Below are 14,147 nucleotides of genomic sequence, written 5' to 3'. Positions count from 1 at the left end.
ATAATTACTCTGTTCTAGGCATTGTTCTAAGTTATGTACAGATGTATCTCATGCATTGCTTACTAGTCATCAAACATTGAGCTCTTTGGCTATTATGGGCTAGGCATGATATGCCCAATATGAAAAGTGTCATGAACATGTGAGACAAGATTATAGGGGTGTTTTGAAGCAATTTTATTGCTTTATAAAAGATAATACTTCCAAAACTACTGGGAAGTATAATATTATCTTTCTATTAGCATTTTCCTAAGAAATGATGCTGAGGAAGCAGTTTTTTGTCTTAAATTTTGTAGGCTGATTCTGTTATGGATGTAAAATGGAGAATAATGCAATTGCTTCCTGTTTGCCAAATGCCATTTCTGATACATGCATGGTACATCTGTTTTCAATTGATAGCTCAGATGAGGAAGCAAAGAAATACACAATCACATTGTCTTTCATATATTACCACATTATTGTTTTTCTTCAGAATGACTTTTATTTTCCAAAAATCGTTTGTATACTTCTAATACTTGTATAGTCCTCAGAATATGTATAGTAAATTGGCTAAGCAATCATTATAGTTGGGTCAGGTATTATTTTTTATTGTTGGTCATTGACTGCACACTGACACAATTTCATCAGTTCACCAAAAATTTTCATATTTTGACACTGTTTTTTTCATCAAGAAATGCATGGGGTTGTATCTAAAGCTTCTAGTGCTTTAGCCAGCTTTCTGTCATTGAAGATGAAGGTATTAACAGGGCCTGAATGTTCTTTGCCTACTCAACTTTTATGTATTGTTTTGCCCAATTAAAACTTCTATTTGGTACCCAGGACAGGGGAAAAAAAAAAAAAACTGAATCAAAAGAAATTAATTATCTAGACAAGAATATGAATTTTCATTTGTTTTCTTCTGTTTTGTGATGTTTGTGCTTGTTCTCTGAAAGTAATGTCTGTGTGATATTACAGTCCAGACGTTACATTGCACTGAAGTTGATTTATTATATCAAATGTTGTGAAGTTGGCATCATTCTAGTCACAGCCAAGTAGTGGAGCATTTTGGTATTGGAGATATTAAATATTTTTGTTTTAGACCCCTTTAATTAAAAGCAATTTTAGGCCCTCCCAGTTAGGGTTTTGTGATAATTCGATAAGGGTCAGCTGTAACTAAACTTTTAATTACAGATTGGAAATATTCTGTAGTTCAGAAATCCCATAATCAATTCTGTTTTAATGAACATTGTTGATGGCATTAGAATTTATTTAAAAGATTCAAAGGTGGCATCTTATAACAAGATAAAAATTTATCTGTTTAAAGCCAAATGAAATCATATATTTTTACAATCTAAATAAGAGTATTTTTCTGATCACCATACACTCCCAACAAATTCCATTGTGTCCATGGACCAAATATTGCCACTACCATAATTTATGTAGAGAATGAATTAGATATTTAAATTAAAGGAATGAAATAATACTGGGAAATTGAATTAGAAAATTGTATGTTTAAGAATTAAAGTTTGTCAGTAAGATAGTATTTTCCTTTATCAGGATATTAATTGTGTCTGTGTAATAACCGTTCTCAATGTAAGGCCTATTGTCTTTATTAGATGTTGTATAAAATAATATTTAAAAATTTCTCTAATCTTGGTTTAAAAAGACAGTAGTATAAGCAGTACATGCTCTTTTGGTAGGTTTAACAAATACAACTATGATTTATCAACATAACTGAATGTGTCTAAGACAAGTGGTACAGCAGATTTATTAAGTAATTATATTATATTAGAATAGAAATATCAATGCAAATAACATCTAATTTGCTCATTTTTATGGGCAAAGCTGACTGATGTTATATATTGGTACATATTACACAATCCAGTCAAAAGTGTTTCTTTCCAAATTATCATTTAATCAGAATTGATTTGGAGAGGGCATTAAGTTTCAGGGTCTCAACATCATTGTTTAGAGGATAACATTGTGTTATATAATTTTTATTCTTATTCATTGCATTATGTCTGCTAAAGTCACCAGTGAAGGTAGACCCAGGATTTAAAAAAGGCCAGTCTTTGCTCCATAGTCTTCTGTGTTTGTATGTTTTTAAATGTTTATCAACAATTTATATCATAATTATAGCCACATATTCATCCAATATTGACTTGCTAAAATTAACTAACTGAAGAAAATAATTTCAGGTGAGATTTACACAGGTTAAGATTTCCTGAAACTCATGGTTTTTGGAAGACGGGTTGGGCAAAGAATTTTGAAAGCTACTTTAAGACTTTAGTAGAGCGAAGTCTACTGCAAGGTAGGATGGATTTTGTGAATGTCCCACTGAAGACTAGCTCATTTACTGGGATCAGGAGGAATGAGGGGTCGATGACAAGCCTGTTCACCATCAAGCAGCTTTACAATCCCTTCTATTGTAAAGGTGTCCACCTCTGTCTTGTCTTTCAGTCCTCCACAAGCAACCCAGAGAAGTGTGTCTCTGTTTGCTAGAGCTTGGCCGGATTGCAGCCAGGTAGGTCAAACTACTGCCACCATGTCAAGACGTGGACCATCCCAGCATCTAAGCATCTGAGAAGCTTGCTGACTTTTTATTTCTGATGTTTAACCTGGGTGTTCAGAACCTGTTCTTTCAAGTATGATCAGTACCAACATCTGAAGAGCAGTTGTGCGAACTAAAATGCCACCAATATTCTTAACATCTTGATCTCTTTGTCACAGCCACTATGTCCAAGCACCCTCCAAGACTTTCTTGCAACATGGGGGAGGATCTTATATATAAAGTTATTTGTGACTATTACTCTTTCCTTATTGGAAAGTCTATTCCCATTACTTTCCTTCATCCCCTCTCTTCCTCTCCTTCATTCCTTCTCTTCCTCTTCATTAATGTTCAGTCTTCTCTTTTTTCCTTTTTTCTCATTTTCCCCCATTCCACATCGCATCTCAGCTTTTTTAGTTTCTAATTCTGAGTGAGGGGATAGGTTTTAAATTATTCTCCATCTTTCGATTAGAGGAAGACATAAAATATTTTTCTTCTTATTTAGAGACATCTTTGAAATCTTTGTCCTCTTAAAAAAAAGTAATTATAGAAATTATAATTATAGTTAATTAAGCAGAAGAAAGGACTTTATTAGCTAAACTAACTTTATTTCATGTTTATTATCTTGCAAACCATCAAACAGGGCTTCTGACAGTTGTATGATGCCCAGAAAATTAGAAATGAAGAACGAAATCTTTGAAGTCTTGATACAAAATTAAAATTCAGAATTAGAAGACGTTTCTCATCCAGATTTGGGTATACTTTTCAAGTTAAGATCAGATGAACCAATAAAATAAAGTGAAAGCTAGCTCTGGGTACAAATTCACAAAAAGAAATGTATAAAGAAAATCAAGGAAAAGAAAATACAAGGTGTACATATCAGCAAATTATAGCAATGAGTAAAAAACTTTCTGACAATAAACATTTATTTGAACCAATGAAAAATTAACTTGTAATCAGAAGTAACCCCAAGTTCTTTAAAACATCACAGTCAACATAATCTTAATAAATTGTACCTCAGATATTCATTTTACTTCATCACAATAATTGGGTGCCAGAAAGATTGCTTTAATTAAAAAAAATGTTCAAATTAAATATGACTGAGGCTCCACTCAATAAGGAGTGAAAAAAAAACACAATTTGAGACATTTCCAGGTTTCCCTATTCTCTCTCCCACACCGTTCCCAGATATTGTGTGTAGACCTCTGGAGAGGGTCCCCTTGTCTTCAGTTCACTCAGGTCTCTACTACTCAGGTATAGTTCAAGCTTGCAGTGTCTGACTGGCTGTAGGACTCCATTCCGTTTCCATGTTGTCACCTTCTTGGGTTCTGCGAGGAAGGATGACAAAGGTACCTGTTGCTTCCAGAACTCTGCCAAGCCACTCCTCCGCCAGTCTTGAGGTTTCTGGCCTACAGGACAAACAGCTTTGAGTCAAAGGAATGCCAAGGACTCAACAGATCTGCTCTAAGGAAGGGAAAGTTAGCACTACAGAGGGGAAGGAGAACACATGATATAAAATTTCAATAACTGAGCTGCTGCCACTGAAATGCTAGAGTAAAAGAAACACGGGTGGTCTTGAGTTCCTACTTAACAGATTAGGCAGAGAACTTTTCGTTTAGTTGTTTGTTTTGATTATACTGTCAGAATATCCTAAAATGCCAGATTGCATATTGTTGTTTTAATATACTAATGAAATGAATCAAATAAGCATCATATTCTGAAAGTTGTGTCATAGAGGTAAAGGGGAGTTGCACTATCTACAAAATTAGCTGGGAATTAGCATTTTCCCCTTGTGTAGTTTATATTATTTGCCTGTTTTCTGGATTTATTTTATTTTTTTATAATTATACTTCTTGTTACCTGAACCCTCTGATTAGAATCCTGCTGGACTAAACATTTAACTATGACGGAGTCATCAAAGGAGAAGGCATGGTATCCCATGACAAAAATCCCTTTAGAAATCACCTTTCCTCCAGCTCTACACATGGTATAAATTGCCCCTTGCCATAGTATATAAAGCAAATGAAATCTTGATTAATGAAAGGGAAGCATAATGGTCAATTTCAAGGCAAATCATCTTATGAAGAGGTTTACATTTTTTTGTGTTTTGTTTCCCCCCCAAGTTTTTTAAAATTGAGATTCTTTGTTGCTCCATTTTTTTAAAACCACTTTATTGAGGTATGATTGACCTACAAAAAGCTGTACATATTTAATGTATACAACTTTTTGGAGATCAGCATACATCTGTGAAACCATCACCACAATCTATGCCATAAATATATCTATTACCTCCAAAAGTTTCCTCCTGCCATTTATCATCATCATCATCATCATCATCATCATCATCATCATCATTTGAATATGAATGGGTTACTTGATTTCTGACCACACTTATGACCCACCAGGTGAGCTGACAGAAGTTTACAAAGAAATTTACTAATTTCATAAAGGAGTTATCTAAGGGTTAAGATAACCCTTACATTACAATATTAAATTTGTAAATTTTGCTTTTATTTTCTTCACCTATTTGAGTGGTGTCAGTATTGCACACTTACAATGATAAAGAGAAAATATGCTAAGAGATTATTCAGGGTGTTCTGTTGTGTGCAACATAAGGTTAAACAGTTGAATACCAATTGGATAGAGTGAACATTTAAAGTATAAATATATATTGAAGTTTCTCTCTGTATACATTTGAAGATTTCTTATTTTAATGGAAGTTCAATTGTGCTTTACAAACAGGAACCCAATAAACCCAAATCTCACTACCTTAGCCCTATGTTGAAGTATATTAGTTAAAGGAAAAATGGGAAATTCATCCCCTGATCTCATTTTACTACTATATTTTTATATGTATTAAACTTATATCTAGATCCTTATTTTGTGTTTCCTCCTCCCCCCACTCCTCCATGGAGGACTACATAAATTAAGACAACTTAAGCCAAAACTAAAAGTGACTTTGAGAGAGTTCTCGAGAATCCTAACATTCATTTTTACACACAACAGATGAGTTTGGACCATAACAAAAGTTCTTAATACAACCTTACGAGGTTTTTAAATCACTGATAGATGATACTTTTTATATTTGATTTTAAACATTTCTCAGATTACATACATGTCATCTTAAAAGCATCATCATCACTTCAGATGTGATTCGCAAAAAGTATCTGAGTCCTGCCATTCTCTTGCCTGGAAACACTCAGTGAAGCTCCTTTGAGAGCTGTGGGCTACTCTGAGTTCTGAGATGGGAGAATGAGACCACTTATTTTTGTTCTCATGGGTAAAACTTCCCTTTTATTTTCAACTAAATTGAGCTATCATCACTGGAGAATGAAATCACTCCTTTAATATTTCAGAAACCATGTCAGTTTGAGTGAAATGTGCATGTTTTCCTTCTGAAAAGTAAAACACTCAGCAAAAGCAGGCCAACAAAACCTCACAGATCTTTTTAACGACAGTACTTTGATATTCGTTGCTAAAAAAAAAAAGTTACTATGAATTCAACATTTTTACAGACTATGGAATTAAGATTAGCTTTATGATGAAAGTAAAAATCTTTTGACATTTTGGTTTTGGTCAATAATCGGCATGATAGTGGAGCTTTTTATGTTTTTATTTTTGAACACTTCCTTTATTTTGAACATGTATGACCATTCAAAAGAAATATAGTTTTGTTAGTCTCCCATTTGAATCCATGGTCCAATGAAATGTTACTTAAAAGAAAAATATTCTTATACAAGGCTTATTAATTAATTCATCCTGTGAAATGTTACTTAAAAGAAAAATATTCTTATACAAGGCTTATTAATTAATTCATCCTGTTTAAAGCACTTGACTCTGACTACTAAGTATGTCATATGTTTTAACATGAGTGAAATTTCTTTCCAAATCTAACTCTATCTTTAAATTACTTTAAAAAAGAATCAAAATGGGGTAAAAAACTATCTTGCAAGAATTTACAAACTATCTGTTACATGCCTGTAAAATTTGTCCCTTTAACTCTAGTAAAATCAGCCGAGATGTCTTTTGTTTGAAAACTGTTGTCTACTAAATAGTTTAAATAGATGTTCTCATTCAATTTGGGGCTCAATTATGTCACCTAAATCAAGCTCAAAAGTCATGTGACATGCCAGAAAAATGAAATGTCTTTTTCTAGAATCTCATCATAAACGTAATTAACCATAAAACCCTTCCCTAGCCCTTTGCAACTTTTTAAATGAGATTTTTAAAAAAAAAATGTAGTGCCCTTTCAGTATTCACCCTACTCTCTTATCACTGAGATTTGGTTTTAGTGGCTTTAACCTTTCTGCTAGTTAGATCCTTTTTCAGTTTGAGAGCTACAGCTGCCCTTTTCCCCCAAAGCTCTAAAACTTGTAGTTAGGAAAGGGTGGAAACAGTATAAATTTGAGAAAACCTCATAGACAAAATAGAAATGTGAAGTGGTATAGAGTTAATCATAGAAACCAGAATGAAGCAGCCTTTTGGAGAGCAGGAAAAAGACCTATTTGGTGACTAAGTTGGCTTGCAGGTGTGGGTCCCCAACCCAACGGGAATTTCATGATTTACAGCCTGTTGACATCTCCAGACAGACAGGAAGCCAATGAATCGTATTTAAGTGTGCATTTCGGGACTGGCTGACTATACCTTAGGCAGCTTGAAGTATTCAAAAGCCAATATAAGCAGAGATTTGGGGCTTAGTGTTGATGTTCTGTGTTCAATGGCATAGCTAATTTTCAGCATTCCCAGATAGAGAAAAATCTCCAGGGCAAGGTTTTCCATGTGTGACTTTGTTACCAACTTCATTCAAACTTAGTCTACTTTGTATAAGACATTGCATTGGAGCCTGCTGTTACTCTAATAACAAATTTCTTATTTCACATTGTGAAAAAAGAGAGAAAAGAAAGAAAAAGAAAAAAAAAAGATTATGCAACCTGTTCCTGAAAGGTGGCATGAATCCACCTGCAATTACAAATGAAATCATATTTTCCAGTTGACCTTACTTTATACTTTTGAATATGATGTTTTCACTGAGGATTGACTTTTAATTGGCTGTGACTTCTAGTGTGTTAAATTCCTCTAGCTCCATGGCCGTTCATGTTATTCTCTTAAGAACATTAGACATAAAATTTTATATCTTGATGGAACTAAGAATTTAAAGAAGTCTAGAGAAATTCAGAAAGGGTTGCCTGCCGAAGTTCATCCAGTGAGTTAGTAGCAAAGCTGAATTTATAACTTGTTCTGCTCCATTCCAGCACTGAGATATTTCTGCTATTCTGTAATTGTAGAAAAATCAAATGTAAAGAAAACTTACAGTAAGTTCTTTTTGTAAAGAATACAAACAACAGTAATAATATAAACAAGTAATAATACTACTTTGTATCTTAGTTATGAGGCTGTTACATTCTTCCATTTGGGGGTATAATATATTTAAAAAAATAAAAACTTTGGCAAAACTGCTGCCCCTTCCTGATTGTACAGCCTTCGACACATCACTTAGCAGCAGCAATCTCAGAGGTTGTGCCACGTGTCAGACACTGGACTGCGCATGCAATGGATACTGTTTTAATGCCTTCTAACAATATTAAAACACAGGAATTATAATTTCCATTTTATACTGAAATAAAACTGAGGCTGAGAAATGATGTTTGTCAAGATGCCCCGATGTACCAGACACAGTGAAGGCGTTTAATAGCAGTTGATAATCTAATATTCCTCCTCCTTCCCTCCACTGCTACATCAGAATTCTAGGAAAGGTCATGTCCATCTTTACTTTCCGATGGCAAACAGACTCCTAGATGTTAAGTGATTTGCTACATTTAAAGAGTAGGTTAATGACACATTTCAAGTCTAACTCGGGGCCGGGGGAGAGGGTGAAATGACACACAGATCTCTATGTGAGTGTTGTAGGTACATGTCAACGTTCATGAGATGCTGGGTTGAGTACAGTGTAATAAAGAAGAACTAGAAAGTAAAAATTAAAATATATATATATATATATATATACATATATATATGTATATATATATATATTAGTTTTAGATAGGGTTTAAACTCTTCAAAAAGAACATTTTTGGGGTAAAGCATTTATGTACATTTAATATTGGCATGTTTTATTCAAGTGATATTGCATTTAAAGACCCAAACAATCAAACCAAATACGTATTTGGAACCCAAAATCATTGTTATGTGAGAATACAGTGTTTTGTTTTTTTTCATTCAGACAGTAACTGTTGAGTACCTACTGTTTTCCAGGATCTATGCTGGGGATGCTGTGAGTCAGACAGTGGCCTCTACTGTTACAGAATTTGCAGTCTAGCACATGTTTCCACAAATGTCCCATTATATGGCTAGTCTGTATAAAAGATTAGAAATATGACAAATGGTGCCTAGATCCTTTAGCCAATGATTTATGTAACTAAACATCATTCAGTGGAGACAGTTTTCAAAACAGCAATTGTTCAATTGAGTTGTGCCAGCTTAAACTGTTTTGTACTGAATTCTATGTTTTTCAGCTCTCAAAGGTCACCTGACATATAACACCCATCCTTACCATCTAAATTCTGAAAAAAAAAAATAGAAATAAAAGAGTGGCAGATGGAACATCAATACCATCTTTATTATTGATAAGGTCCAAGTTGATGGACATGCTTATTGTTTTTCACTGAACTCCAGCATTAGGCCAATTAACTACCTAATTACAAGCAAAGATGAATCAGGGTTGGGGGTTCCTATAGAGAAACTGCAGGCAGTTTCTTCCCTAGAAGAAGAGTAAACTAAATCAAACATGCTCAGTTTATTCTTAGTTTTACTGATTTGGATAAATCCCTCTATCTTTTTGGAGATGAGTGCATAATGAAAGAGAGGCATCAGATATTAAACCAATTGAGCACCCTAGACAAGAACAAAACATCAAGAGTGGGGAAATTGCTTCCCCCTAGAAGTTACTGATGAACATGTGTAATGATGTCAGTTAAGATAACAAGCTATTAGAACAGGACAGTAATCTAAGTTTTTACATTTAATATGGCTTTAATATACCATTCACTCCAAGATATTAAACATATTGTCAACATATTTATTACTTAACCTATAGATTACTTTGTAGATCATCCGTAACCTGTTTTTTAATCTCCAAGTGACTGCCCTTTCCTAACATGTGATCACCTGATTAAAATGTCAGAGAAAAATGGCCTCAGCCCTGAAGTCAGAAAACCTAGATTTGCATCTTTGTCCAGCTCCTTGCTAGTTCTGTTTCTTCTCTGGATCTGTATTCTTATCGGTACAAATGAAAATGTATAACTATATGATTGCAAAGGTCCTGTCAGCTCTTAAATTCTGGAATTATCTTTGGCCTCCACGTGGGTACAATTGATGTGCACCTAAGAAATCAATCCAATTTTAAGGTTAGCCTAAGAAAAATGATAATGGTAGATAAGAATGCTGATAAGAACTATCTCTTTCTTTGAACTTCTATGGTATTTACAATTTATAACACGCAGTTTTTACCATGTTGTTATTCTAAATTGTTTCTCTTTATTTTCTGTTCATTTCTTTCCCAGTAACACTCTGCATGCTTTCATTATATTTTTCTTAAGAGAGTAACCTGTATAACCCGTAGTCCATTGTTTCTGGGCCCATAGGAAATATACAATTAACAGTGAATTTTTTCTCTGTCAAATCATTTAAGAGTGGTTATTTTGGGGGAGTTCTTTTCAAACTTGACTCTGGATGAATTTATTTCCATCTTTCACAAGCTTGTGTTCAAAATAGGAGTTCAATTACAACACTACTATCATTAGCTAGTAAATATGAAAATTGAAGGCTAAATTTTATATGGTTATTCATCTTATTGCTTCATTAATATATTACATGTATTATTTTTATTTAATCTTAGTATGTTTTGTGTTATGTATCTGTACATATATGTACACATACACACACAGCATATATGTTTTCCCCCTGCTTCAAAAGATACCTTTAAGGACTTTCCATTTCATGCCTAGAAAAATTAATGTTCTATTAAAAAGTCATCAGTTTGCTCTTGTAGTGTTCATAATCAAATGCAACATATGGTAAGTATATTATTATGTCATGCATGTATATTGATCTGATGTCTTTTTAAAGGTATGGTGTGGAGCCTCCTGCTTTGATAAAGTTGGAAAAAGAGATTGAACAAGAAGAAACACTTTCTGCCCCTTCTCCTTCACCTTCTTCATCAAAGTCTTCTGGAAAAAAGAGTACAGGAAACTTACTGGATGATGCAGTAAGTAAAATTGGCCAGACTTCCTACCAACACTTAGTCTTCTTTGAATTTCAAAACTCATCTTGTACAATTTTCCATCAATCTAATCTTTACCTATTTCAATTTCATTGAAATTCATTTTAAAATCCTATGAAAAAATCTATGGTCCTACAGTTCACTTTGAGATTCAAAACTGAGCCAGTCATTTAAAATTACATGCCACTGAATTCTGCTGAGTAACATTTAAAAGTTTAGGATAATAAATCAACTTCTTGAAAATTGACTTTGAAAACACTTAAGCCGTGTTGTCATTGGTTTATGGTTCCTCATTTCATAGATAAGAAGCGTGAGGTATGAGATCGTAAAGATTGTTAAAGACATGAAAGCAAGCATACCACAGGGAAGATAACTGCCCTTTACTGACTGTCTGCCATGAGCCTCCATCTAGCATTGTTTTTCTTTCATTTTTTTTAAATTAAAGTTTATTGGGGTGACAATGGTTAGTAAAGTTACATAGGTTTCAGGTGTACAATTCTAATACATCATCTATATATCACATTGTGTGTTCACCACTTAGAGTCAGTTCTCCTTTCATCACCATATATTTGACCCTCATCTACCACCTCCCTTTCCGCTTACCCTCTGGTAACCACTAAACTATTGTTTGTGTCTATGAGTTTTTGTTTCTTCATTTGTTTGTCTTGTTCCTTTGCTGTTTTCAGTTTTATATTCCACATATCAGTGAAATCATATGACTTTTTCTGTCCGACTTATTTTGCTTTGTTTTTCAAGTGCTCTGTAAGGCAGGTGTCTGTAAGGCAGGTTTCTTACAGAGGAAATTGAAACTTAGAAGTTGAATCACTTGCTAAGGAGAGGAGCTTTGATTCCAACCCAGTTTTGTCCAACTCTGAGGTCTCCATCCTTCTTCTTCCGAGTCCTTGAGTCACAGTCTTTGGCAGATTCGGAAATATTTTTCATTATACCATCACAATCACAGGAAACAGATTCTGGGTGAAACAGCAAACAGGATAAATTAAAACTCTCTGACTACCTCTGTTTTTTGTTAAGTAGTTCTTGGTTATAAGTAGTGTGCTTGAGTATGTATATGCATTTACCGCCCAGCACATATATTTTGAGTATGAATGTAAAAAATGCTTATTCATTTTATGGAAAATAGTAACATTATTCAGTCTAACCTCAGAGATGTTAGAGTGAAGTATGCCTCACATACATGTGCGAGTCCTTCAAAATTAGCACCAACCATAATGCACATTATATGGAATAGATGGAACTGAAAAGGAATGCAGGTCCATCCATAGCTGAGCATTTCCTTTGCCAGGGTCTGAGCTAAAAAAGCTGGGACAGTGGCTGATTGATACTATATGATGCAGAGAGAGAGATTCCCCTATCTTTGCTTTCCTCCATGTGATACTCTAACAACTTTAACTGCAGATTTTGATGAGCAGAAATATAACAGATTGAGAATTCCCATTTCTGCTAAGAGCGGCAAATTTAAACTTAGCCCATCAAGGTAAGTAAGCCAAGACCAGTTTAGTTTTCTTTTATTCAATTCACTCAGGAAATTAAAGGATAGGCAAGGGCGTTTTAAAGCTACCTAAAATGATTTTTGAATCACAGAACTGTTTTGAAGGATTAGTCACATGACTTGCTTATCATAGTATTTCATTTTTATTTTATAAGGAAATTGATGCATTGCATTGATAGTAAATAATCATGCATTATTTAGATATTGATAACAATTTTTCTTCTCCCTCAATTATGCTTTTTTTGATTAGACTTACTTTAGAGCTGGGGTGTCCAAACTTTTTTCAACATTTTTCACCAAGGGCCATATGCGGTAAAATACACAAACAGTCGGGCCACTCACTTGAGGTGAAGTACGTATTGCCTCACCTGGTTTATTTAAGTACACTAAATATATTTTTGGAATTTGCTGTAGGCCAATTAACAATGGATTGCGGGCCGCAGTTGACCTACGGGCTGCAGTTGGGACACTCCTGCTTTAGAGTAAGGTGTTCCTTTAATCTTTCTTTTATAAACGTGTTTCTCCCAGGCAACTCACTGGATTTTAATCCGCCTGCTCTCAGCCGTTACCTCTGGTCACTTTCTTTAATACGTTATAGTCAGAGTTCAAACCAGCATCTCCCTTAACCTCCTAAAGAATGAATTACTGAATCAAACACACTTTTTTTTTGTCCTCAAATTAATGAGGTCACTTTCTGGCATTCAACATTGTTTACCAAAGCGTTCTTGAAATTCTTCCCCATAAACATTGTTACTAGAACGATCAACCTAAACACAATTCAGACTCGATGAAAATTATATAGGGGTTCCCTATAACATCCAAGGGAAAGCCCAAATTCATTCGTATGTCACATAAATGTTCTGACCATTTTGCCTTTTCCGGTTTATTTCCCTCTAGACTCATCTTCTCATTGTAAACATGCCTACTAATTTCAAATTCCTAAATTCACTATACCCACTTGCTTTCCTCACCATACTTCTGCCTACTCATCTGTTAAATATACTTTTAAACACTTTTTCCTCTTTTGAGATTCAGGTTGTGTGGTCTCTGATATAAAGCTTTCCCGGCGTCTCCCACCCTAGGTAAAATTAACAAATTTGTCCTTAATGCCCAAGTATTTTTATATATTTAATGGGGTGTTTACCGTATTGCACATAAATACTCGTTATTCTCTAGGTGCAGTTCTTGTTCTCAATGAAAACGAGTCATGTTTCATTAATCTGTGTCTTTTAGTGTCATGCTTGTTGAATAAATTACCCATGTGGGTAATAAAGGTTAAAAAAGTTTCTTCCTTGTTCTATTTATCTGCAATGGCCATGTGCTCTTTAAATGCATGCACTTCTCAACTCTGCCATGGCTTTGCAGAGGGGTATGTTGCCACTTAAAGCCATTTACATGAACCTGGGAGAAGTAGCTAGAATGGTTGCCTTTCTTCACCGGCTTGTCTCGTATGTGGCCATCCCTCATTCCTGAGGAAGAGAAAAAAAAGACAGGATGGAGAACGTGGTGAAACTACTATGAAAGGGGTTTTGGAAAAGTTTTACCAATACGCCAATTCAGAAGAAGTAGAATGAGATAGATACTCTCTTTAAAATGTCAAGATTATCCCTCTGTGGCTGTTCTCCCTATTCCAAGTTCTGTTCTCTCAACTGGAAACAATGAAGGATCTCACAAGAGCTTTAAACACCCTTTAAAATTCACCAGAGTTTGGGAACATAACAGTCTGTTTAGTTAAGGGATTTTAATTGAATGTAGGAAATGTGCAAAGTGGATATTTCTGTACCATTGCCAGTTAGAATACTATGTCCTAAAAGTCTTTAAACCAGCATTTCTCA

General features: G+C 34.4%; 1 protein-coding gene across 3 annotated transcripts in view; it reads left to right on the top strand.

Annotated features, from left to right (window-relative positions):
- The window catches only part of GAS2 (growth arrest specific 2), a 259,404-nt gene that overhangs the window by 185,977 nt on the left and 59,280 nt on the right, over window positions 1-14,147 (top strand). For all 3 annotated transcript variants that reach the window (XM_081062994.1, XM_081062995.1, XM_081062993.1), the window contains 2 exons: window positions 2,437-2,500; window positions 10,649-10,787. In XM_081062994.1, the coding sequence (XP_080919120.1) occupies window positions 2,437-2,500; window positions 10,649-10,787 (203 nt within the window). The remainder of the gene's footprint in view (window positions 1-2,436; window positions 2,501-10,648; window positions 10,788-14,147) is intronic.

This window comes from Rhinolophus hipposideros (genome assembly GCF_964194185.1).
Source record: "Rhinolophus hipposideros genome assembly, chromosome: 10".
Taxonomy (NCBI): Eukaryota; Metazoa; Chordata; class Mammalia; order Chiroptera; family Rhinolophidae; genus Rhinolophus; species Rhinolophus hipposideros.
Note: the sequence above shows the minus strand (reverse complement) of the source record. Positions and strands in the feature narration are given on the sequence as shown.